Genomic DNA, 24,199 nt, shown 5'->3' on the forward strand with positions numbered 1-24,199 from the left:
AAATGCAATTAAACAAGGTGTTTGATCGACAGGGAATTAAAGGAAGTTTATAATTTTCAAAAGGGAAAAATATTATAATAAAGATAGATTGGAGATTAAATCAAAGTTGCTTAAAAATTCAAGCGTTTAAAACTCCTTTATTCCCAAAAAGAGGCCATGATTTTATTCCCAGTGTAGGCCCCGAAAGAGATCAGGTATTAGTCACGCCTTGACAGATTCCGGCCAAGTTGGAGTGTCTTTGGGCAATCGCTCCCTCGTCACTTGGCAACGATTTCGAGACTGAGACTGTCAATCAGCGCCTTCTTTTTCGGTTGCTTCTTGTCGTATTTTTAAGGCAAAACCAAAAAACAAGGCAAACAAACCAACTAATTGGTTGAAATGCAGAGCAGAGCGGCAAGGCAAATTTTTTGGGGGTACCAAAAAGTTTCACGCTTATTACACCAAGAGCAAAACAAAGCCAAGTGGTGCGCAAAAAAAAAGCAAAAATGGTGTTGAGAAATTCATGATTCATTAGGAAAGTCAGACCAGCGCAAGTGGGTAACTTTTCAGCCACGTCTATTGCACCCACCGGCAGTTGCCTTGGCTAATTTAAATTCTTTTGGCGCCGCCAAAGACGCATCCACCACACCACCGACGGCGGCGGTGTCCTATTGGGAGTAGTCGGGCATGACAGCTCCTTAAGCGCCTGAGTGATTGACATCAAAAAGGTCTAGAGCGGCAGGAGCAGATAATATAATGAACGCTCATGCACAGGGAGAAAAACCGACTGAAAACAATGTTTAATAGAGCATAAACCGAAGCACATTTTTGTGGTTAAGTAATGTATATTTAACATTTACTATATAGTCGATCTTAAAACTTAGCCATGAGGAGTATGTACTTAATTAAATAAATTAATGGTTAATATATGAGTTATAATATTAAAAAACACAAAATTACATTATTAAATAAAAAAAGGAATCTTGCTGATAACAATAATATTTATTACCAATAAACACATAAACACATTTTGTGATACATCTCTTGATATTTTCCCGCAGTGTACATACATATGTACGCCTGTATTTGGGTTATATAATTAAAATTGCGCATCATTAGGAATTTGTAAATTTTCCTAAACTTGTTGCCAAAGTTTAAACAGCCAATGCTGGCAGATTGAATGAGAGGGCAGTTTTTCCAAGCGGTTTTTCGAGATGTCCGCACTTGAAAATCCCTCAAAAGGAAGTTTCCTAAGCCCACTAATGATATACAAAAGTAAAGCCGCCTAGAGATGAGATGGGTATGAGGAAAATACCCATACCTTCTGGGAGTTGTTAAGGACAACGCTCTCGACACTTGTTCAAAGGTAATTTAAAAATATAAAGGCGGCGGCATCAGAACGCAAACAATTCTTCTTGTTTCCCGTGACGACAACGAAAGGTTCTCTGCAGTCTTCCACAATTTTTGGGCAATCAAATATTGTGTAAAATGAAAGTCCAAACCGAACCCAAACCCAAGCCATCTGACAAGCGTCTTAAGCAACTGGCTAACAAATCTCACTAAATGCCAAGACAAAAGTAAATGAAATTGCACTAAATCTAAGGGGAATTTGTCTTGAGAAAATTTCAACCTTTTGGCCCCAGCTCGGTGGGGTTTCTGGGGATTTCAAGGGGATTTCCAGGGGCAGGCGTCGTCAAAAAGGTACGAACAGGCCTAGGCCAAAGTGATAAACCGTTTCCACTGACATTGCATATAAATCTGCGACAAAGTTGCGTCTGCCACGGATAGCTCCAAAATCGTGCCGGATTTGTCACGCCAAATCGCTGGAAACGCTTTGGCCTTGTTTATGCCCAACTTTCATCCCACTTTTCCCTATTTTAGCTACCGAAATTCGCACAACAACAATACAAGCGAGAGAGGGTCGTAAATCTTTGAGTAGCTTATCTCCAGCAAAACTGTGCGCTTTTTTAATTCGCTGGGAAAAATGTATGCAAAACAGGGCCAAGGAAATCAAGAAGAAATGTAACCGAAAAATGCACAGAGAAAATGCTAAATGTTCATTTAAAATGAGGCACATGTTCTGCGCGCGGGGGTTGAGTATTATTTATAGAAGAAAGTCGGGGATAGCAGCTCTGGAAATTAGGTTAGCAAATACAATGTTTCACTTTCTGTTTCCGTTTTTCGTTTGGCCAAAACTTAGATCAACAACTTGTAAGCCGCTTTTCACTCGACACCACCACCAAAAAAATAAATACAAAATAAATACAAAAAAAATACAAAAATAGAACAAAAGCCAGAAATCCGCTTGAACATTTCCCAGCCATTTATCATAAAATGCCAACACAATGCCACCGATATGCAGACAAAACCAAATTCGAAGATTATGCCTTCAAGTTGATAAACGAGATGTCACCGAAAGTACTTTGTGTTGTAGTCTTAACACCTCGACGAATCGCATAACAAATTGGTTTATTGAAAGGGCCAAAACAGCGAACAACATCAAAGTTTCACCTCTAATTTGCAATTGTTTTAGTTAGTAATTAGGCTAGGGAGAAAAGATAAATCAAAGCACGAAAACAAAAAACAGTGATAAATCACCAGCAAGATAATTTGATGAATTCCAGACTTTGATGTGCCAAAAATAATTGCATGCAAATTTATTTTAATGCATATTTACCCACGTAATTGCTGCAAATTTACGTTTCATTTAATCGGCATTGTCGGAGGGTCTACAACAGACAAAAAGAACAACAAGATTATATTTGGCAAAATACCAGATAGACTCTAAAATACCCTGTAAATTTTGTATATTTTTAACTGATCCTAAAATAAAAAAAAAATTCTTAAGAAAAAAAAAATGTAGTGGAGATTATTGTAATTTTGTAATACAAGTATTAAACATCCAATAATTCCCTTAAGTCACTAGTTTCACTTAAAAAAAAACCTTAACATGTTATATTTATTTTCCATATAAACATTACTCACTAGCTCTATAAATTATTATCAGTTAGATTATCCCACCATCAAGTTCACATTTAGCATGATTGTTGCCAACGCCTGTTTCCCCGTAATATACCCTTTTTTCCATGCTGGGCAGTCAAATGGCGACCATGAAAAAGCGGCAAACAGATTATAACTCCCAACTGACATTTGGGGACTTTATTATTTGGCCATTGAAAAATGCGAGACTATCCGAGAGGGGTGGTGTTTTTTTTCGCTGTCGGTTTTTGTGGAGGGGTTGGCACGCGGGACCCAAGTGGATTTTAATTTTTCAAAGTTAAACAGCGTCGGCGACCCTTTTTTACGCCCGAGGACCGCTTGACTGGACACTGGGAATTGTGGATTGAGCTATGTTTGCCTGAATGTCGCGGCCGGTGCTTTATTGTTTACCTTCGCGACTTTGCACTGATTGATCCCTTGGGTGGCTCAGCACGACTCGATTTCGAGCTGGGCTGCTGGGTGTAATTAATTTCGCTTTTTGATTTGCGATTTGTGCCCCGGCAAAAGCATCAAATTGTCACGTAATTATATTTGCGTTAATGATGTTTTCGGCGCGTCGCGACGGCCAGCGGAAAAGTCAATTAATATTTTTGGTGACCGAACAACAATTTAGACCGTTGCGGCGCTGGTCGACTTTAATTAAAATGCTTTTGGCCGCCATTTCAATGCATGCTGGGATTTTTAATTTCCATTGAAATCGTGACAACCGATTTTATTTTCTCTCTCGCTTTGTTTGCATTTCGCTCATTCTTCTTGTCATATATATTTTATATATAACAATTATATATAATATAATTATATAAGCCTTAAGTGGCTGTTAATCTCACTTTAATTTTATCAGAAAAAAACTTGTTTTTGCTTCATTCTGATTTGCAATCTCGTGAAACTGAGTGTGATATTAAATGCAAATTGAGATTGTCTGGGCTTGTTATGTCACAAATAAGATTACCGACGAATGATGAAAATAAGCATCGGAAATAATCAAAATTAAAACATAAAAATAAAAAATATAGTTTCAAAAAAGATTAGTTTACCATGGCTTAGTCATAACCACTTAAAACTCCACTCTAAAATAACACATCATTCTTAAGATATTAAAAACTACATGATACTAATATTTCAAGCCATAACTTTTATTGTGCTGTTCGAAAACAGAGTGTTGGTTTTATTGCTTAGCAAGCTTATATCAGAACAATTATGGTGCTATTGTTTTAGCATCGACATGAAAATTGAAGAAGAAATTGTGAACAAGATGAAATAACATAACAAAACTTGTTAATAGCCAACACAACCACGCTCACTTATTTCGCAATTTCAATTTTTAAGTTGTCCGACACTTGGTTGTCATGTTCGATAGCTGATGTTATTCTACACGAAATATAGATTTTTTATATATATTTGTAAAAGGGTGCGATTACAGACGTGATGCACTCATTCGTCTGCTCACGTGCTGCATATTCATGTCAACTTGGCTGGAGCGAAGTTGAGGTAAAGATTCTCTGCACAGGGGAAAAGTTGTTGATTTGCGAGGGTAATAAAGATATTAAAATACCATTTTCCTTTTTCCTGCAGCTATTACTTGACCAATTGCTTTGTTTTACAACTTTTATACCCAAACAAACTATAATACAAGTACCTACAATTGATTTCATTTTGATCAAAGGTACTGAAAAAACGCAATAATGTGAAGATAAAAATAATCATAAATCCAGATTATTAGCTTTTTCCTCTGCACACAGATAGTGTGTGGCATCGGTATGAATTACTATTAATGGCGAGCAGTATAAATTGAATTTCATTACATGACGACGTCAATTAAAAGCATGTAAAACTCAATCGGGAATGACGTTTTTTTAAATGCAGCCAAGCCATCATCAAGAAGAATCAGAGCCCGAATCAGGAGGGCCCCAGGGGAAATAATGGGAGGTGGTCGGCGGGACATTGACGTTGGCTTAATGAGTCGGCAAATGGCTGATAAAAATGCACAGTGAATATGAAAATCGCTGGCGCTGACACTCGTGACGTCGTGACGCGGCGCAAAGTTCTCGAAACTGACAGGAAACATTGATAAAAGTGCCAACTGACATTGCGTAATGATGGTGCGCCTTAATAGCCGGCTCATTAAACCAGGCGTGCATTAAAAAAATAAAAAAGACAAACAACAAACAGCAAACAGTACAGAAAAAGCGAGAACAAATACATTGAAAATGAAAAATCACAATGCAATAGCGCAAAAAAAAAGAAAATGATTAAACATACATCATAGGGGAAAGTTTTTTAATCAGGACTCACTGCACCCGCCATAACTCACATTCGTTAATATTAAAAATCTAATTAAAACTTAAACAGAATTCGGTATTATACAGAGGCATTTTCGCAGTAAAAATTCGTTTAAGCTAAAAGCCCATTAACAATTATGACTTTCCTTTGCTGCCCAAGTAGTTGAAACTTGAAAAGAGGAAAGTGCGCTGCGAGTGACGCAGCCTCTGCCTTTTCTTTATCCTCCGCCGCCCCCTCGACTTTGTCATAAGTCGTCGACTTCCCCGATTAAAGTACTATATATATATGAATTGTATATATATATCAGCAGCAGCAGCAACATCGGTAGCAGCAACGTTTTGGCTGAAGCTTCATTTTCAGTTTTACTTTTTCAAGTTTTAATTCTTTGAATTTTAATGACTTCTCGTAATAAGTTTTCATTTCTCATAATTTCTCGGGTTAATAGAATCTCTGCAGTTTTATGTGTATGGCTGCAGCAGCACTCCATGTAGAGCAAGCTTTAAGTTCTATAACCGTGGGATTTATCAGATCCATTTAGGTTAAATTGATTACGATAAACTTAAAAGATCAATTAATTAAGTAATAATCAAAAAAACAGGATACATTGTTAATGACTAGTCATCAGTCTCCATTTGTATTTCATATTTAATTGTTTCACCTCTTAACGAACCAAAATGTAATTAATTTTTTAAATTCAACACAGAGTATTGCACAAAAACTTTGTCAATTTGAAACCACTGTGCCCAGCTCATTGAAAGTTTTTTGTTACAAAAACTATAAGAAAATAGCAGAAACTATAATTATGAAGTTGACACAAAGTCAGGCAGCAGTTACAGCGACCAGTGAAAAAGCAGACGACAATAATGACTCGGACGAGTCAAGATGAAGGAGGAGAAGGGGAAACAGGACTACGGACTACGGACTATGGACTATGTGGAGTCCTTGGCAGCTATGAATTCTATCAGAGGGGAAGCACTAGAAATGCATAAAAGTCGGACTGCATAAAGCGCAGCAGGACCGCAGCAGTTGACATTTATGTGGAACTGTCACTGCTGGCTTAAAGTAAACTTGGCCAAGTCGGAATGGTTGGGGAAATGGGTGCCGGAGTGGGTGGTTAAAAGGCAGAGTGCAAGTAGGCCACGTCTTGGGAGTGCTCGAGTCCTTGAGCAGCGTTAAATACTTGGCTTCTGATTGCACCGCTCGGCGGTTGTGGCTAATCGTAAATTCAAAAGCGGCAAAAGTGCAACAGCAGTAACAATTAACTTATTAAATGGCGAGGACAAAAACCGAGGGGATGTGGGCATGCAAATTGTGGAAATGAAACCGAACGAGGCGTGAAGAAGACTTCCAGGGGGGAAAATGGACGCGAAATGAAAAAGGAGAACTTTTACATGATATCTACCTTCCCGCTCACTCCACATCAAAGTAATTTATTTTCCAGATTCCGGTTAGAGAAATATTTACTTTCACAAGTGTGAAAATGTCTTTATATTATAAGCATCTTATAACAATTTTTTAAATTAGAATAAAATTTAACATTTTGTTAGGCCAAAGTTATTTTTTATAAATACTATTAGAGTTTTCTGCACAACTTATAAGACAAAATGTACGACTAACTGTTTACTAAATTTAAAAGCCATTTAAGCAATTAGCTTAAGTTTTGCTTCTACAATTACAATTAATTATCTTTCAACTATTTGGTTGGCCAGTGCAAAAGACATTCTCTGATTACAGTTGACTTTTGCTAATTAGCGAAATTGATTTGAGTTTTATGGCGCGCAAAATTGAGATGACTTTAAAGTGGGGGTGATGGGGATGAAAAACAGCATGAGGGGCCAAATCTAATTGAAAGTAAATGTTTTGCATTAAATTCACTGACTGCTGTCGAGGAATCAAACTGTTTTTCAGTGGAACAGGAAAATTTCCAGCAAATATCTCAACACTTCTATTCGTTTTTTCGACACTCTCTTTGCAGCTGTTGTGACATTTTTTTGGCAAAGTAAAACGCAATGGCGCCAAAGACGCCGCCATTTTCCCAGCTCGACAAAATGGCGACAAGGACATCCACATCCACATCCAAATCCACGTCCACATCCAGTTGGCTCTGCCGCCTGCTGCTATTCGGCTTTTGCATTGGCGCCGCCGCCGCTCGAGGTAAATATCCATAAACATTTATACAAAAATTCATTCGCAGCTCTATCGCATAAAATTCGCCAGCATAGATAGCTTTTGTGGCTTGAAAAAATACACATATTTATATATAAACAGATATATATTTTTGTCGGGTGCAGCGGACAAATGAAAACAGCCACGGCACCTGCGGCCTTATGGTGTGCAAAAACTAATTATGTATCTGTCAAAATCGAACGGGCAAACAATGCCTTCCGCTTGTTTCATCGTGTGCATCCAATACCGCACATAAATATTATTAATTAATCTGATAGTTTCGCTTTAAAAACGGCATGAAATTCAATTAAATTTATTTTTTGGGAATGAGTAAGAAATCATTGCATATGCCGGGCGAAGGTTTAAAATATATATATTTATAACAAATATTTAAGTCACTCATTCAATAATCTAAAATAGTTTAAGCCCATTACCAAAAAAAATTGAAAATTGTGAAAACAATTTTTTGCCAGTGTTTTGTTCAGCTATAAAAAAGGGAGTTTTGTAAAATATTTATCATTGTTTAGAAGTTTACAACTTTGTTCCCACAAAATCAGCGTATTACTTTTCACAGATCACGAATAAGATAATTTTGAATGCTACAAAAATTATTTGAAATCTTTGATAGAGTATCAGTTTAAATATCAGCAACCAAATCTCGTCTTATTCCACAAAATTACACTTCCACCTGCATTTTCCCGGAAAACTGACTCAACTACAAAATCCCCAACTCGTGTGGCATACACAAAGCGGTAAAGTGTACAAAAAAAGAACTCTCGAGATACACATATATATATTTATCAAAATGGTGTTTCAGTTGACGTTTAAAAAAATGGAATTGCATTTGCACGTGATACCCAGGGACGATTTAAAAATCAGAAATTCCCTGAATCGAAGATGGGGATGGCCGACCGGCAATCATACGAATTTCATTGCAATATTGCGACAATTTTTATTAAAATTTTAGAATTTTCAATTTATTTAGCACTCGAACCAGCAGTTGGTCTCCTCAGTTGCCAGAATTTTGCTCTTTGATTTGTTGCAGCTGCGTGAAATTTGGTCAGCAGATATTGGCCAGTAACGGAACGGACACTGTACGTGATTTGATTTCGCTTTACATGCCGGTCTCTGTCGCTTTCCGTTTGGTCAGCACAATATCGCCGCTGGCAAGTCAAAGTATTCAGTAGTTTCAGGAATTTGAGGGATTCTGTGCGATTTGTTGGTCATTTAAAGCGAATCGAAAGCGAATGGGAATCGAATGTGAGACTAATAGAGTTCCAATTGAATTGGCCATTTTGTTGATACTTTGTAAAGGCAACTCGAATGTTTATCGGCCAGACAGGAAACGGTTTAGCATCCTCCTACTTTTTTTATGAAAAGTAGGAATAAAATTTGCAGTGGCATCTGGAATAGGTCGACAAGAGAAAATGCTCTTAAGGAAAAGTCAGGTATTTAAATTCTGTAAGCTCTACCCAATTTAAATCAAAGGCATTTTAAATATTGAAAAATATTTCTTACCTTACAAGAATTTGTAACTTAATATTTAATTATTAAAATAATATTTTAATTACAATTTCTCAAGATGGAATTACTTTGTTTCTTTTTTAACTTTCTTTTCATCAAAAACTGCTTAAGGAAAGCTTCCTGTTTTTCGAAAAGGGTGTCTTAATTTAAGTTCAGAGGTTTTCTCCACTAGTCGTCGGGTCTGTCACCACGCTGATAAGTTTTGCTGCTGCTGTCACCCCCAAGTTGTCCTGCATCCTGTGCCTCTATCCTGCTCTCATGCAGTCCTGCTGTCCTTCGCCTCCTGTTGACCCAGGCAAATGCTAATTTTATTATGACAAATGCGCCGAGTCAGGTAGAGACTTTCCTTTTTTAACTTGTGTTTTTTAGCTGTTTCGCAATCACCAGTCTAGACAACACCCCAAGCTCCTTCCTTCCATCAGGGGAGAAGCCTCATTTATTACGAACGCTAATCTAACAACAATCTGCAAAGTGCTTCGAGTCATTGGTTCGTTAGCTTTGGCTTTATAAACGATGCTCCCGCACTTATCCCATAATCGGAATCAGGCTACCGTCTTACCCACAACAGCTTCTAAATCACGCCCCACGATGGGGTCTCTAATTGAAAATGATCACCGGTTTCCAGCGGATTCGCCCCTCAATTACGTGGTGCGTACTAGCTGGTCTTAACCTAAGTAGACAGTTTGTTGGTTTGTTGAACAACATAAGCACGCCTCCAGTAAAGCAAAAACAAACTAGCAAATTGCTGTGCGAATAAAGATCTTGCAACCAGTTGAGGATATATAAGTGTGTGAATTCAGGTATCCGCGCCTGCGTTGTGGAGCTCCTTCTTCTGGCCTCATCTGCAATCTTCCCCCACCTCGGTTGTCAGCTCTAATCTAAATAAGCGATTTGTCTGTGCATAACTTTGGCCCCAGACCAAGAACCAAGCAGCATGCCAAGAAGTGCAGAGAGAAAAAGTAGCTAGGAGTTTGAAAAAATCGAAATCTAAATTGTTTACGTATTAATATATTATATTTATTTAGTCTTGCATACAAAAATATATTTCCCATATGTTTTTTGTATTTCTTATCACCTATTCTACTTTGTGAGAAATTTTTAGCTATCTAACTATAATATATAAATCTTTATAAATATTTTTAAATTCTTGTAAAAATAATTATACAATTTTTTTCGCTCACTGCATATATGCAACTCGAATCGTAGAGTCGTTTGTGCAACTAGGAGTTAAATAATAATTTGTATAATTTATACTAGGAACTCTTTTGCTGCGCAAAAGGTGGAATTCACAAGGCGATAGCTTCTTATGGCCAACTGATTTATCGGGCCAGGAGTGGAATTTCTTTTGGGCCGAGGAGTTGGGCATAAATAATTAACACGTGCATAGTTTGAATTGCAATTTGCGACTGGCTGCTGGCATTTTTATAGCAAACTGTTGACTCTTCGATTGTCCAGTTTGAAACTCAAGATGCTGCGATTCTGTTCTATTCTTTTCCTGGAAGCAGCGAATAAAAGCACTTCCGTAAAGTTGTCAAGTGGTGGGGCTTTTGTTCTACTCAAGAAGTTCACTGTCTGCGATGGACAGTCAAAAACGTTTAATTGTTTATTCATGGCATTGTTGTGCCAGCTAAATGAATGTTAATGACCTCTTCGAGGGATATAAATATTTGATTGGGAAAAGTGTTGAATGACAGCTCTTCAAACTCAATTAGAACTCTTTTTTCCAAGGAATTGCTTAATGGTAAATAGATAAAGTGCACTTTTAAAATAGCATTTAGCGAGAAAATATTTATATCAAGGCATACATTTTGTTTTTCTGCTAAATAACCGTGATTTAACCACATGAGTGTCACGTAAAATGAAGCTAAAGATAGTATCGTTCAGTCTGTGGGAATTTTATTATTATTGACACAAAACTAATGCAATAGAAAAGTTTGGTCTGACATAAACATAACCAGGACAAGAACAATTCCAATTGCCACAGCAGTGGGCAAGGATTTAGGGTCTCATCAAGTGGCAGCTGCTTTGATTGCTGCTCTCCAAGTTTCTCCTTCTCCAGCTTGCCACAGCTGAGTGCGCCAACAAATTCAACTAATTGTCAGCAATTCATTTACAGAACTGTATGTAACTTTGCCCCACTTCTTTGTCGTGTATTTCTGTAATTGCTACAGCACAAACGTCTCTGCTGCCTCCGCCGAACACCTACATCACCAATTTCCCACATCCAATTGTGGCAAGTTTCTCGGTTTACGTTTTACAGACGTGTATTTCGGGAATTTATTTTATCCTTTTCTACACAGATTTATATTTCAAAATAAATGTATTAAAAAGCCTACGAACAGTTTAACCAATTAGATCAGAAATAAATAGCACTTTTATAATTTATTGTTTAATTGGATTTTAATTGTTGGTTTAACTAGCTCTTCAATTTTTAAACATTTGTATAAAATATTTAAAGTATTAAGATTTTAAATATCTTAGTCTGTTTTAATTACCTCTTAAAATAACTTGGGTCTTCAATTTATAAATGCCAATCCTTCAATTAAATTTAGCTTAAACGCAAGGAGAGCTTTCTAATTCTGTTCATTGCTTTCATCGACAATCGAGGGAGGGCAGGAGGAGAGCCTTTTCCAAGAAAGGACGACAGACTCCTTCGCAGGCGGCTTCCTTTAAACCGTGCCGCTCTACTTGCACTCATGTACATGTTGTAATTGTTATTATTCTGCTGGTATTGCAGCAGCTTAATTGAAAATATTGTGTGTGTCTGGCTCTTTTGTTTGGATGTGTTTAGCTGTATGGCCGGGGGCCTCCTTGTGCGCCACTCCCTAAATGAAATTAATTGAGGACCCCGGGGCCAAGCGAACACACACTCCCCCAATTGGCAACTAAAGTTGCGCCATACATATGTAACTTTTTATACGCCCAATATCCGGGGGCTATTGTTGCAGTATACCAATAGCCAAGCTTGGCGTATAAAAGGGGTAATAACGAAAGGGTGTCGGCCTACTCCGATACATGAGCACAATAGCTGGGAAAGTTGATCAATTGTTCGAGGCGGGAGTATACATATGTTCGTTTTCTTCAAGGAAACTTTTGTTTAAGTTAACTGACCGAGAAAATTCCCGCAATTTATTAGCCATTAATATGGCGGCATATTAAAGAAAGGCAAGCGATTTTCAAATATATTCTAAGGACGCTCCAGAGAAAAAAGTTACTCTTACAACTCCATTTAAGTCACGATATTTGAGGCATCGACAAAGAATTTTATGGGAAATTTATTCGTTATTCCTTGGGCAGGAAACGCAAAGTATGTGGGTGTGGAAATGGAGCACGAAGCCCTCCTAATGACATTAGCTTTCACGCAATGTGATTAACTGTCTGAGTAAATTGAGCAGCAAACAAAACATCAAGCTGCCTGGCACACAATTCATTACATGACCACCTCACCGCCAGATCACCACGAGTATATATACATACATATGTCTTTGGGGCAGGTGGAGGGCACGAACTACCTGCTAACACGCCATAATCCCACGGCAAGGACATAATATAAGTCGGGCAGGAAAACTCCAATGATAATAATGCAGCCCCAAGGAGGTCAGCGGCGGCGGCAAATGAAGTAACTTGGCCAAGTGACTGGATAACCGGACACAGAGTTAAGTCCCGGCTAAGACAAGCACGTTCCAGTTTCGAGGAAGCCACCGGACTGACCTTCACCTTTACGGGTTTCGGGTTCTGGGTCGGGTTTTTGTGGCCCATATCGCCCACTCGGCCCACTGCTGTAAAAGCCTTTGCCTCTGCTGCTTTCATCATAATTTCAGTTAGCAGCAGTAGCAAAATGGCCAACATTGTCTCTGCGCGTGTCCTTTTATGAGGCCCGGCGACGCTGTAGTTGTGTGCGTGTATCTTTATGCAATTAAATTAAATATTAAACTTAATTACACTGGGAAACTAACACGCCAAGGCAGCAGCAGCAGCAGCAGTGCTCCACAAAGGCGCAGCTCCTTCGTCCTGTCAAATATGCCCAGCACCAGGCCTCAATAATGCAGCCAGGAATGTAAGAAATAATGAAAGTCAATTGTCAGTCAGGCCATCGCTAGATTTTCGCCTCCGCCTCCTTGGGGTGGGGTGTCCTGTGTCTTGAGTCCTTGAGTCATTTCGTCCTGGCCAGAAGACTTGGCTCTTATCGTGGCTGCACTGAGCGAAGGGATTTTTTAATACTAGTAAAGCGATAGGGAATTCTGTAACAATAGGTCCTTATTTTAAGATTACTCTTTCAAGAGGAACTGAAAAATAAAAACTAACCCATAGAAGAAAAAATATTCTTAAATAGTTAACCTAATAAGTTATATTAAATACATACCTTTGACAGACTTTTTTCAGTGTACCTGAGATGCTTTTGCCTGAAACCGTAATGACAATGTTGCTTTCATTTCGTGTTCCTGTTGCCTGCTAATTGAATTTAATGTAGTTTAATTGAGACGAACGTGATTGTAACTAAAAGCGCTTTATGCTTAATTTACCGGCAGGATGGCTGGATGGCTGCTCCTGGAGCCCAGTTAACCGAGCCCCTCCCCCTCTCCATCCGCCACGCCTCTTTGCCATGAGTGCGGGTGCCTCTAAATAGTTCAAATTCAAATTAATTGCTCCTAGTTAAAGGCAATTCCCCAAGAGAGAGAGAGAGTGAGGGACATGGTTTTGGGACGCAGACTCGGGGTGGCAAAGGCATTTAAATATTTAACATTTCCCTGCCAACTGTCGGCAGCTTTTCCGACAAGTTTATCCAGCGTAGCCGCATCGCCATGAATAATGCATAGTGGCGATTGTGTCACACGCTGCGTATGAGTAATGACTGGAACTGCTGGCCAAAGCGAAAATCCTAGGGAACAATCGATGGCCTCAAGGACGTTTGCCAATATTAAAATCTGCTCGAGCGCAGCGCAGCGCGAAATTCAAATGCATCTGGCGCATCGCATTCGAAATCGGTGCTAGAATAGGAAAAAACTCAAAAGGAGACTCCAAAATGAAGCCCGACAGATGCCAGAATTAGCGAGGAGTTCACTCATTTTTATTTTCTGTTTCATTTTCATCCACTGAAGCTGTCAGAAAGCAGCAGCACAGGATCAGGAAAAGGAGCAGTAGTGCAGAGAGAGAAAAAACAAAGCCAAGAAAAAAATTTAGCTACCAAAAAAAAAGCTTTTAAAACTTCAAATTATCAAATATACATAGAAGAATTTAAACTTAAATATTAAATTTCTCTTGTTTAACTTATTTTATTTTTTGTTACTCTAAAACAAATTTCAACATTTTGCTTACCAGATCGAAAGAGATTAGTTATTTTCTCAGTGCAATAACTGGAGCAGTAGAAACAGCTGTCATCTTAGAGAGAGAATGGCTAAAAACTGTCAAGCTGCATAATAAATTGAATTTCCTGTAGCTGGTCATTTGCCACCATGAAATTTGAGCGGGGCAGGCGGAACCGAATGAAATGGGCGTGGCATAAACATGCACTTGAAACGAAAATACGGTACCCCACTATCCGGATTCAGGACTCCGGACTAACCAACCAACACGTACGACCATTCGCTCGTTCCAACATGAAGACACAGGCGCAAAATGCCACCAGAGGCAAATGAAATTACCGAGTTGCCAGCCCGACGATGGGCGAAAGCTCAAAAATCCAAATATCATATTTACAACTTGCAACTACAAGGCCCTCGGGGAGTTTTCCAGATGGAGCGGGTTAGCGATAGTGATAGAGATAGAGACAGATGGAGAAAAACAGACCCAGATTGAAAGATATTAAGGGATCCGACAAGCGGCTAATGTCAAGCTGCCAACTGACATTTGAATTCCCCTTTTTCATTGCACTCTCTAGGCCAAGTAATAGAATCAGTCACTAAAATCATTAAAACAGATGGTAAAGTTCGTAGTTGGGATAGAAAAACTGCAGAAAATCATGGGTTCATCAATGTAGAACCAAACAATATGAGGTAATAGTTTTAACTTAAACGGAATATATATATTTTGCAAATAATAAATAATAAGTATGTTTAAAAACAGATCACAAAACAGTAAAAACAAATATTAAAATTTTCCCCAGTCTCCCCTTTTCACACCTTTAACTCACTATCTGGGCCAGTTAAATTACAAAACCCCTGCGGTAGTGGTATAAAAAAAAAGGCTACCAAAATCGAGCACAGAATATAATGACGAAACTTTTAATGACTAATTAAGGGACATTTGCTCTGACTTCTTGTAACATACCCAAAACAGCTCCAGGCGACAACGAAACGCTTAAACGTCCCAAGTTGGCATTTTGTGAAACCTCCAAAGCAAACAACTATAAAAAAAAAGAATTTAGATATTACAGTTGGTCATTTGGGAAGATTTTCTATTTGTCGAATGAAAATTTAAATAACAGACATTGCTGTTCAACGAAGCAAACTCAATGACAGCCAGCAGCGAATGGGGTCTGCAAAACAGTAAACCGCACGAACCAGCCGCTCTATAAATATTTAATTATCAAGGAAAAATAGAGTGAAAAATAGAAATCACAATTTGTCATTTTCGCCAGCTGGCGGGGCCATGAAAATTATGCCTATGTAGGTAGTAAAATAAAGGAAAGGGGATATTTTCACACAGCGTACTTATGCATGCTTTTATAACTAAATTTTCGTAAACCGTAACGTGCTTAAATGTTGAAAATTGAAATTTTAATGCAATGGGTTAGTGGGGGGGGGGTTTCTGTTCCTGTTTTTGGGCGGTTTAATGGGTGTTTCTGGGTTGGTTCTGCGTGGTGGCAATGGCAATGGCATATCCGAAACTATTTGCGGCCATGCTCTGCGGTCAGATTGTGGCTAACCATGTTACGCCTGCTCCCGGTTGGCAGATGCCAGTGAATATATATACATGCAGATATATATATATATATTAGGGGACGGTTTCGCTGGGGCAACGCATAAGTTTGCGGTCGCATTGCCGCGCTCTCCTTTCGTTTCATTTTGCATAAGTTCCAAAGTACACATCATATATAATTAAAATCGTAAAACGGTCAATTTTCCCTCAACGCTGGAGGACGTCGGCAAGGATCCTCCTCGGGTGGCACACACACATCTCCATCCTCCATCGCCGCCATCTGTGTAATGGGTTTAGCATTTTTGGGCTTTCGTGTACAAATTGAAACTTTATGTTTGTTTGCCAACGAGCAGCGAGCTGCGAGCCAAGCCGTGTGCTGTGAGGCGTTCTATTAAATTAGTTTACTGGATTTTCGGTTGCGGCCAGCCAAGAGGTTACATTTAAAATTTAAGCGCTTTGCCATTAATGCAAATGGGCGTGTAAATACTATGGGTTATATGGAATTCAAGAGGAAATATTTATATAAAATAAATTTAATTTTGACGAGTTTTTCTGTAACCTTTAAATACAGTAAAGCCCCTAAAATTACAATTGAATAACAATATGAAGTAGCAATAATATTTATTTATTTCCCTTGTTTTTTCCACAACCTTGCTAGTTTACATTTTAATTTTTACCCAACATTTTATGGGAAATTAATTTTCATACAAATTGGTGCGCACATCCTGGCTACACCTATGCATCACTAAAAGTTTCCATTAATCTGACACACTTTTTGCCCAAATAAATATTCTCGTCTGTGCCGCCTAACCACATTTTGGTATAATTAAATTTTATGGCCATTAAATTTGGCAATTTTCATAAGAAATATATGGCCTCCGGCCATTTAGACCATAAACCATTGGCCAAGGCTTACATGCTCTGATAATAATAATAATAACAGGAAAGGGAGAGGAGGAGAAAAAACGAAATCAAATATATTAGGCAGTGACTGATGTGAATTTATGCCTAGACCCGTTCTAATTTTTAGCCGCGCATTTACAATGTTCACAACCCCGAAGGCCTCTTCTCCTTTATTAGCAACACTTAAAAAGGACCAGGAAAGCAAAAAAAAACTGTAAAGCTGGATAAAAACATGCCGAAAGAAAAACACATACTCGCAATTCATTTTCAAAATGAATTTGTTCCGCTGTAACGGCCATAAATGCATTTAAATTTATTGGAAGGCAAAGTCTGCGTATGCCACCACCAAATAACAAGAAAAACAACAAAAATTTTTGAAAAAAGAGGACTCTCTCACATTGAATGACAATAAATTATCAATTTTATTTTGACAGCGCGAAAAATCCCGCAACGAAAAACGAAAGACGAGCGCGGAAAATGTCAAACGAAATTGAGCAAAATATATGTAGATAGATGTGTCCGACATACATGTACTATAAATATGTATGTAATATATGCAGTCGGGAGAATTTGTGACAGGAAGTTTCAGTTCAATGGTTTGTTCCAGCGGGCGATTTCAAATTGCCTGGTCATATATACCAGTAAACTATATGGATGTTCCAAAAAAAATGTATGCTAATTTGTAGATTGATACTCTCCAGTTGGAAAACAAATTAGGGAAAGGGCCGAAAGTGCAGTATTTTATTAAGAGAAATTGTATGTTTATTTTATTTCTTAGGCATTTGTTTACCCATCGAAGGCGTCAAAACGATTTGTTGTGTATTTTCAATTCGAAATCCATTTTAGCTCTTGACATTATACATTTTTAATTACATTTTATTTCAGTAAGCTAAGCATTAAACCTTAATATTAAATTAGTTTTGGATTTATAATTCATATAACCCTTAACCATATAACCATCGTATTAGTAGCTTTTTAATCACTTAAATGAAGTGCCTAAAAGGGTTAAGATCAGAAAAATTAAAGACCCCTTCATATATTTTTATTGCAGACATTCCAACGCCGATGGACCAGACAGACGTGGCCTTTTACTGTCCTGGAGAGGGCCTGTTTGCGGACGACTACGATTGCCGGATTTATTACCGCTGCGAGCGGCGTTCGGGCCAATACATTCAACCCTACCTGCTGGCCTGTCCCGAGGATGCGGTCTTCTCGCGCGCCCTGCGAATGTGTCTGCCACCAGCGATGGCTGGCCGGGATGAGTGCGTGGACCAGGTGAACGAGGTGGACGGCGACGGCATGGAGGGCATGGAGAAGTGGGAGCAGGACGACTACGGACAGGATGACCATAATGCGATGCTTAACCTGGCCGTCACACCTGCGGCCAATGAGCTGCGTACCTATGCCTCCACCCATCGGCTGCCCACGAATTATGGAATGGCAGGTCTCAGCGGTGTCTCTGTCATATCCTTTTCCAGCTCATCATCCCTGCGAGCTGTTGGCTCGGCGGAGGAGGGAGTAATATGCCGGGATGATGGCTTCATGACCGATCCCAGCGACTGCACCGTGTTTTATCGCTGCATCTCGAATGGCCGAGGCTACAACAAAATCGGCTTCCGCTGCTCCGATGGCACCGCGTGGGACGAGTCCCTGCAGTCCTGCAACCACATGTTTGACGTACGTGCCAACGGCGGTTGTCGCAATCAAGCGGCTCCCCAGAACGACGGTTATTACGCCGGCCAAACGTCAACACAATCGTCGCAGACCAGCTACCAGAACTCCACCTCAAGCAGCCAGCAGAGCTCCTCCACCAGTTCCAGTTCGAATTCCTCCCAAAGCTCCAGTTCTACGTCCAGTTCGACATCTAATTCTAGCTCCAGCCAGGAGTCTTCCACATCGAGCTCCTCGTCTAGCAATAATCAGGAATCTAGCTCGGGGTCTAGCAACAATCAGGAATCTAGTTCGGAATCTAGCAACAATCAGGAGTCTAGCTCTGGTTCTAGCAACAATCAGGAGTCTAGCTCAGGATCTAGCAACAATCAGGAGTCTAGCACAAGCTCCAGCAGCAATCAGGGTTCAAGCTCCCAAAATTCTGGCAGTTCTCAATCCTCCAGCAGTAACCAGAACCAAAGCTCTGGCAACCAATCTTCAAACAGTAATAATTCCGGCAGCAACCAAAGCTCCAGCAGCAATCAAAGCTCAAGTAGCAACCAGAATTCGGGCAGCAACCAAAGCTCTGGCAGCAATCAATCCTCCAACAATAATCAGAGCTCCAGCAACAACCAATCCTCCAGTTCCAACAGCACACAGAGCTCCAATAAACCAGCGCCAACCGAATGCGAAGACGAAAATACTTACATTCCCGACAAAGAAGACTGTGCTAAATTCTACAGATGTCGCCAAGATAAAGATGGAAAATTAGAGCAAGTGCCCTTCACCTGTGGTCCCGGCACCGTTTGGAACCAAGAAGACAAGGTCTGCGACCTCCCAACTGAAGATCAAAAGAAGAAATGCAACATTCAATCGAGTTCATCCGGTGGCAGTAACAACTCTGGACAGCAATCGAGTGGAAGCTCCTCCAGCAACAACAATCAATCTTCCAGCAATCAAGGATCTTCTAGCAATCAATCATCAAGCAACCAGAGCTCATCTAGCAATCAAGGATCATCTAGCAATCAAGGTTCCTCCAGCAATCAGGGGTCGTCTAGCAATCAAGGATCGTCTAGCAATCAAGGTTCTGCCAGCAATCAAGGCTCATCAAGCAATCAAGGATCGTCTAGCAATCAAGGTTCTTCCAGCAACCAAGGTTCATCCAGCAATCAAGGATCGTCTAGCAATCAAGGTTCTTCCAGCAACCAAGGCTCATCGAGTAACCAATCATCCAATCAAAGCTCATCCAGCAATCAGTCTTCCAATCAAAGCTCATCTTCATCGTCCACATCCAACAATCAAGGCTCAAGTTCCAACAACAGTTCATCAAACAACAGCACTCAATCAACGACTCCCAAACCCTCAAATCCCGATGGTGATTGCCAAGATACGGAAACATATTTGGCAGATAAGAAAGACTGTGCCCGATTCTATCGTTGCGTAGAGAATGGTAATGGTGGCTTCACTACGGTTCCCTTCGATTGTTCCCCGGGAACGGTCTGGGATCCCGACACTAAGGGCTGCAACCATCCCACGGATGTGCAAAAGGAGCAATGCAAGGCTATGGCCAATGGTAGTGGCAGCTCCAGCTCGTCTAATCAAGGATCTTCTTCCAACCAGGGTTCCTCTTCAAGCCAGGGATCTTCTTCAAACCAAGGATCTTCCTCCAACCAAGGATCTTCCTCCAACCAGGGTTCCTCTTCAAACCAAGGATCTTCCTCCAACCAAGGATCTTCATCTAATCAGGGATCCTCTTCAAACCAAGGATCTTCTTCCAATCAAGGATCTTCCTCTAACCAAGGATCTTCATCTAATCAGGGTTCCTCTTCAAACCAAGGATCTTCGTCCAATCAGGGTTCCTCATCAAACCAAGGATCTTCCTCCAACCAGGGATCTTCCTCCAATCAGGGCTCCTCTTCAAACCAAGGATCTTCTTCTAATCAGGGTTCTTCGTCCAACCAAGGATCTTCCTCCAACCAGGGATCTTCATCCAACCAGGGATCTTCCTCCAACCAGGGATCTTCCTCCAATCAGGGTTCCTCTTCAAACCAAGGATCTTCCTCCAACCAAGGATCTTCTTCCAATCAGGGATCTTCGTCCAACCAAGGATCTTCCTCCAACCAGGGTTCCTCTTCAAACCAAGGATCTTCCTCTAACCAAGGATCTTCATCTAATCAGGGTTCCTCTTCAAACCAAGGATCTTCGTCCAATCAGGGTTCCTCATCAAACCAAGGATCTTCCTCCAACCAGGGATCTTCCTCCAATCAGGGTTCCTCATCAAACCAAGGATCTTCGTCCAACCAGGGATCTTCCTCCAACCAGGGTTCCTCTTCAAACCAAGGATCTTCCTCCAACCAGGGATCTTCATCCAACCAAGGATCTTCGTCCAACCAGTCCTCCTCCAATCAAACGTCATCCTCTCAGCAATCGTCGTCTTCTAACCAGACTTCATCCTCAACTACCGAAGGATCTTCATCAACCACAACACAAAAACCCTTTAAACCCGCTGAGAAATGTGAGAGTGAGGAAACTTTCCTCGCTGACAACGAAAACTGCTCCAAGTTCTATCGCTGCGTGGATAATGGAAAGGGTGGATTTACAAAAGTATCATTCACCTGTCCACCAAACACTCTGTGGGATCCTGAGGCCAACAGCTGCAACCATCCCGATCAGATTCAGACCAAGCCACTCAAGTGCAAAAAAGTGGTCAATCAAGGCGGATCTTCTTCTAGCAGCAGTAGTTCTTCTTCGAATAGTTCATCAAACAATAATGGCTCCTCCGCAAACAGTGGTTCCTCTTCGAACAGTGGCTCCTCCTCAAATACTGGATCATCTTCAAACAGTGGTTCCTCTTCGAACAGTGGCTCCTCCTCAAATACAGGATCATCTTCAAACAGTGGATCATCTTCCAACAGTGAATCATCTAATCAAGGCTCCTCGTCTAACAGCGGCTCCTCTTCTGGTTCCAACTCTTCTGGAAATGGATCGACTTCATCGTCATCATCATCTTCATCTTCTTCAAGCAACAACAATAATCAAGGTTCATCCTCATCTTCCTCCAGTTCATCCTCCTCCAGCAGCAGCTCGACTTCTTCCAAACCAAATCCTTCTGAATCCTGCAAGGTCAATGGACAATTTGTTGCCGATAAAACCGATTGCTCCAAGTTCTATCGCTGCGTGGATAATGATAGAGGAGGCTTTAATATGGTGGCCTTCAGCTGCGGTCCTGGCACTGTTTGGGATGCTCAACTTCAAGCCTGTAACCATGCTTGGGCCGTAAAGGAATGCGGTGGCATTGCTCCGCCACCAACTTCTCCTCCTTCGACCACCGCCAGACCCACAACCACCTCGAGACCTTCAGGACCATCTTCCACCTCCAGACCTTCAGGACCATCTTCCACCTCAAGACCTTCTGGACCATCTTCCACATCCAGACCTTCAGGACCATCTAGTACCTCTCGTCCTGTGACCACCCGACCAACTACTTCATCTCCTTCCTCTCCATCCACATCACCTGTCACTCAGTCACCCAACAATAATGGCAAATGTACCTCAGAGGGCTTTATGGCTGATCCCAGCAACTGCTCAAAGTTCTATCGCTGTGTAAGGAACAACAAAGGTGGCTTCACCCCAATTCCATTCCAATGCGGAGCTGGTACTGTTTGGGATCAGGATCTGCAGACCTGCAACCACAATTTCAACAATTGTAACACTGGCATGAATGATTCTACTACACCGAAACCTCCCTGTGAACCAACAACCAATGGAACAACAACCACTCAGACACCAACAACCTCCACACAACAACCTACCACAACTGATTCAACCACTACAACAACTGATTCCCCCACTACAACAACCGATTTACCCACTACAACAACTGATTCGCCCACTACAACAACTGCGCTACCTCCCACTACAACAACTGCGCTACCTCCCACTACAACAACTAGACCACCCACCACGACCACAGAAATTCCAACCAGTACAACACCAAGTACTTCAACAATCAGTTCAGAATCTGACACCACAACGATGATACCAAATTCAGACACCACCACGCAACCACCGTCGTCTACAACCACTATGAAACCCCTGCCGGCTGGAACCGAGTGCACAGGAGAGGGCTACATGGCCGATCCCGAAGACTGCAGGAAGTACTACCGATGCATCAACGCTGGAGCATCCTACAGAAAGTACAACTTCACGTGTCCCAAGGGCACAGGATGGAACGAAGATGTTCAGACCTGTGACTACATGGAGAATATACCGAGATGCTCAAACTTACCAACCGAACCACCGACCACTAAATATCCAGAGACAACGACACCAATTGAAGAGTCCAAGGATCCCGGAAGTACCACCCCACCAACAACAGATGAGCCCACGACCGTTACAAAGCCCAATACAAAACCAACCGAAGGACCAGTAACAGAGAAACCACAGAAACCCACTACTACCACCGAATATCCCGGAAAGCCAACCACCACAGAAGAACCTGCACCACAGAAACCCACTACTACTACCGAATATCCCGGCAAACCGACACAGGAACCTACCACCACAAATATTCCCGGCTACCCACCCACTACAACACCCGTTCAAGTTGAAACTACAACATCTACGCCGGGCTATAAGCCAACTACCACTGCAGAACCGATTACGACAACCATGGAACCTATTACAACCACTACTGCCCCTCAACCACCCACTACCACCACCTCTCCGGTAACCACAACAACTACGGAAAGTACAGAAAGTACAGAAAGCACCACACCGGAAGGTCCTTCGACCACCGTTCAGCCGGACCCACAGCCGAACTACAACTGCACCGCCGAGGGATTCTACCCCGATCCCGAGGACTGCAGTCGCTATTACCGCTGTGTAGATGCGGCCAAGAATGGCAAGTACCAGGTTTATGCCTTCAAGTGCGGTAATGGAACCGTCTGGGACACATCCACCGAAACTTGCAACTATGCCAGCCAGGTATCGGGAAATTGCACATCTGGACAGACGACTGCCTCGCCAGGAACTACGGAAAGTCCTGAAACAACCACTTCTAAGGTTCCGGAAACCACTACAACTGGAGCTCCTGAAACAACTACCACCGGAGCCACCGAACCTACAACTTCTGGAAGCACAGAAACTCCTAGTCCCGGAACCACTACTACTGAAGCTCCAGAAACCACAACCACAACACAAAAGCCAGAGACCACCACAACCACTGAGCCATCGACTGAAGCCCCAACCACCACTGAGAGTCCAACTCCCGGTACCAACACCTCCGCCCCTTGTCCCACAACCGGTCCTGGACAGAATTTGTACGTCTGCCCCACCGGATTCCGTCAGCATCCCGAGAAGTGTGGCATGTTCTACCAGTGCAGCGAAAGTTCCGATAGCAACGATCTGAACATCGTGGTCTTCCAGTGTCCCAATGGAACTGTCTACCAGGACAAGACCTGCAGTTGTGGCAAACCCCAGGAGGGTGACAAGTGCTCCAAGGGCATGAAGAGGACCACAAACTTATTCGAACAGGAAACAAAGCTTCAAAATGTGGTAAGTCATCAGCAAAACAAGAGAAAACGCTTTAGTTGGGTGGGTGTTCCGACTATCTAATACCCGTCACTCAGTTAAAGGGAGTGCGAGGGAGATGAATATAAAAAATGTTTTTGATTGCGCATAACTTTTTAATGAATGGTCCGATTGGAAAAATGTCTTCTACATTTCGATAGGTATAAATATACACAACAAAATTGCATTTATACTCACGGAAATCATTAAAGGTGTGGGCGCCAGACACATTTTAAAATCATTAGTACGCGATTGTGGGCGATTATAC

The 24,199-nt window shown here is 41.2% G+C and overlaps 1 protein-coding gene across 1 annotated transcript in view; it reads left to right on the plus strand.

The window, feature by feature from the left end:
• Mur89F (Mucin related 89F) overlaps positions 1-24,199 on the plus strand; it is a 50,740-nt gene that overhangs the window by 25,699 nt on the left and 842 nt on the right. Inside the window, exons 4-5 of the mRNA XM_044394205.2 lie at positions 7,235-7,413; positions 17,762-23,916. Of these exons, the coding sequence (XP_044250140.1) occupies positions 7,269-7,413; positions 17,762-23,916 (6,300 nt within the window). The 5' untranslated portion in view covers positions 7,235-7,268. The remainder of the gene's footprint in view (positions 1-7,234; positions 7,414-17,761; positions 23,917-24,199) is intronic.

The sequence above is a fragment of the Drosophila takahashii genome, chromosome 3R (assembly GCF_030179915.1).
Source record: "Drosophila takahashii strain IR98-3 E-12201 chromosome 3R, DtakHiC1v2, whole genome shotgun sequence".
In the NCBI taxonomy this organism is placed as follows: domain Eukaryota; kingdom Metazoa; phylum Arthropoda; class Insecta; order Diptera; family Drosophilidae; genus Drosophila; species Drosophila takahashii.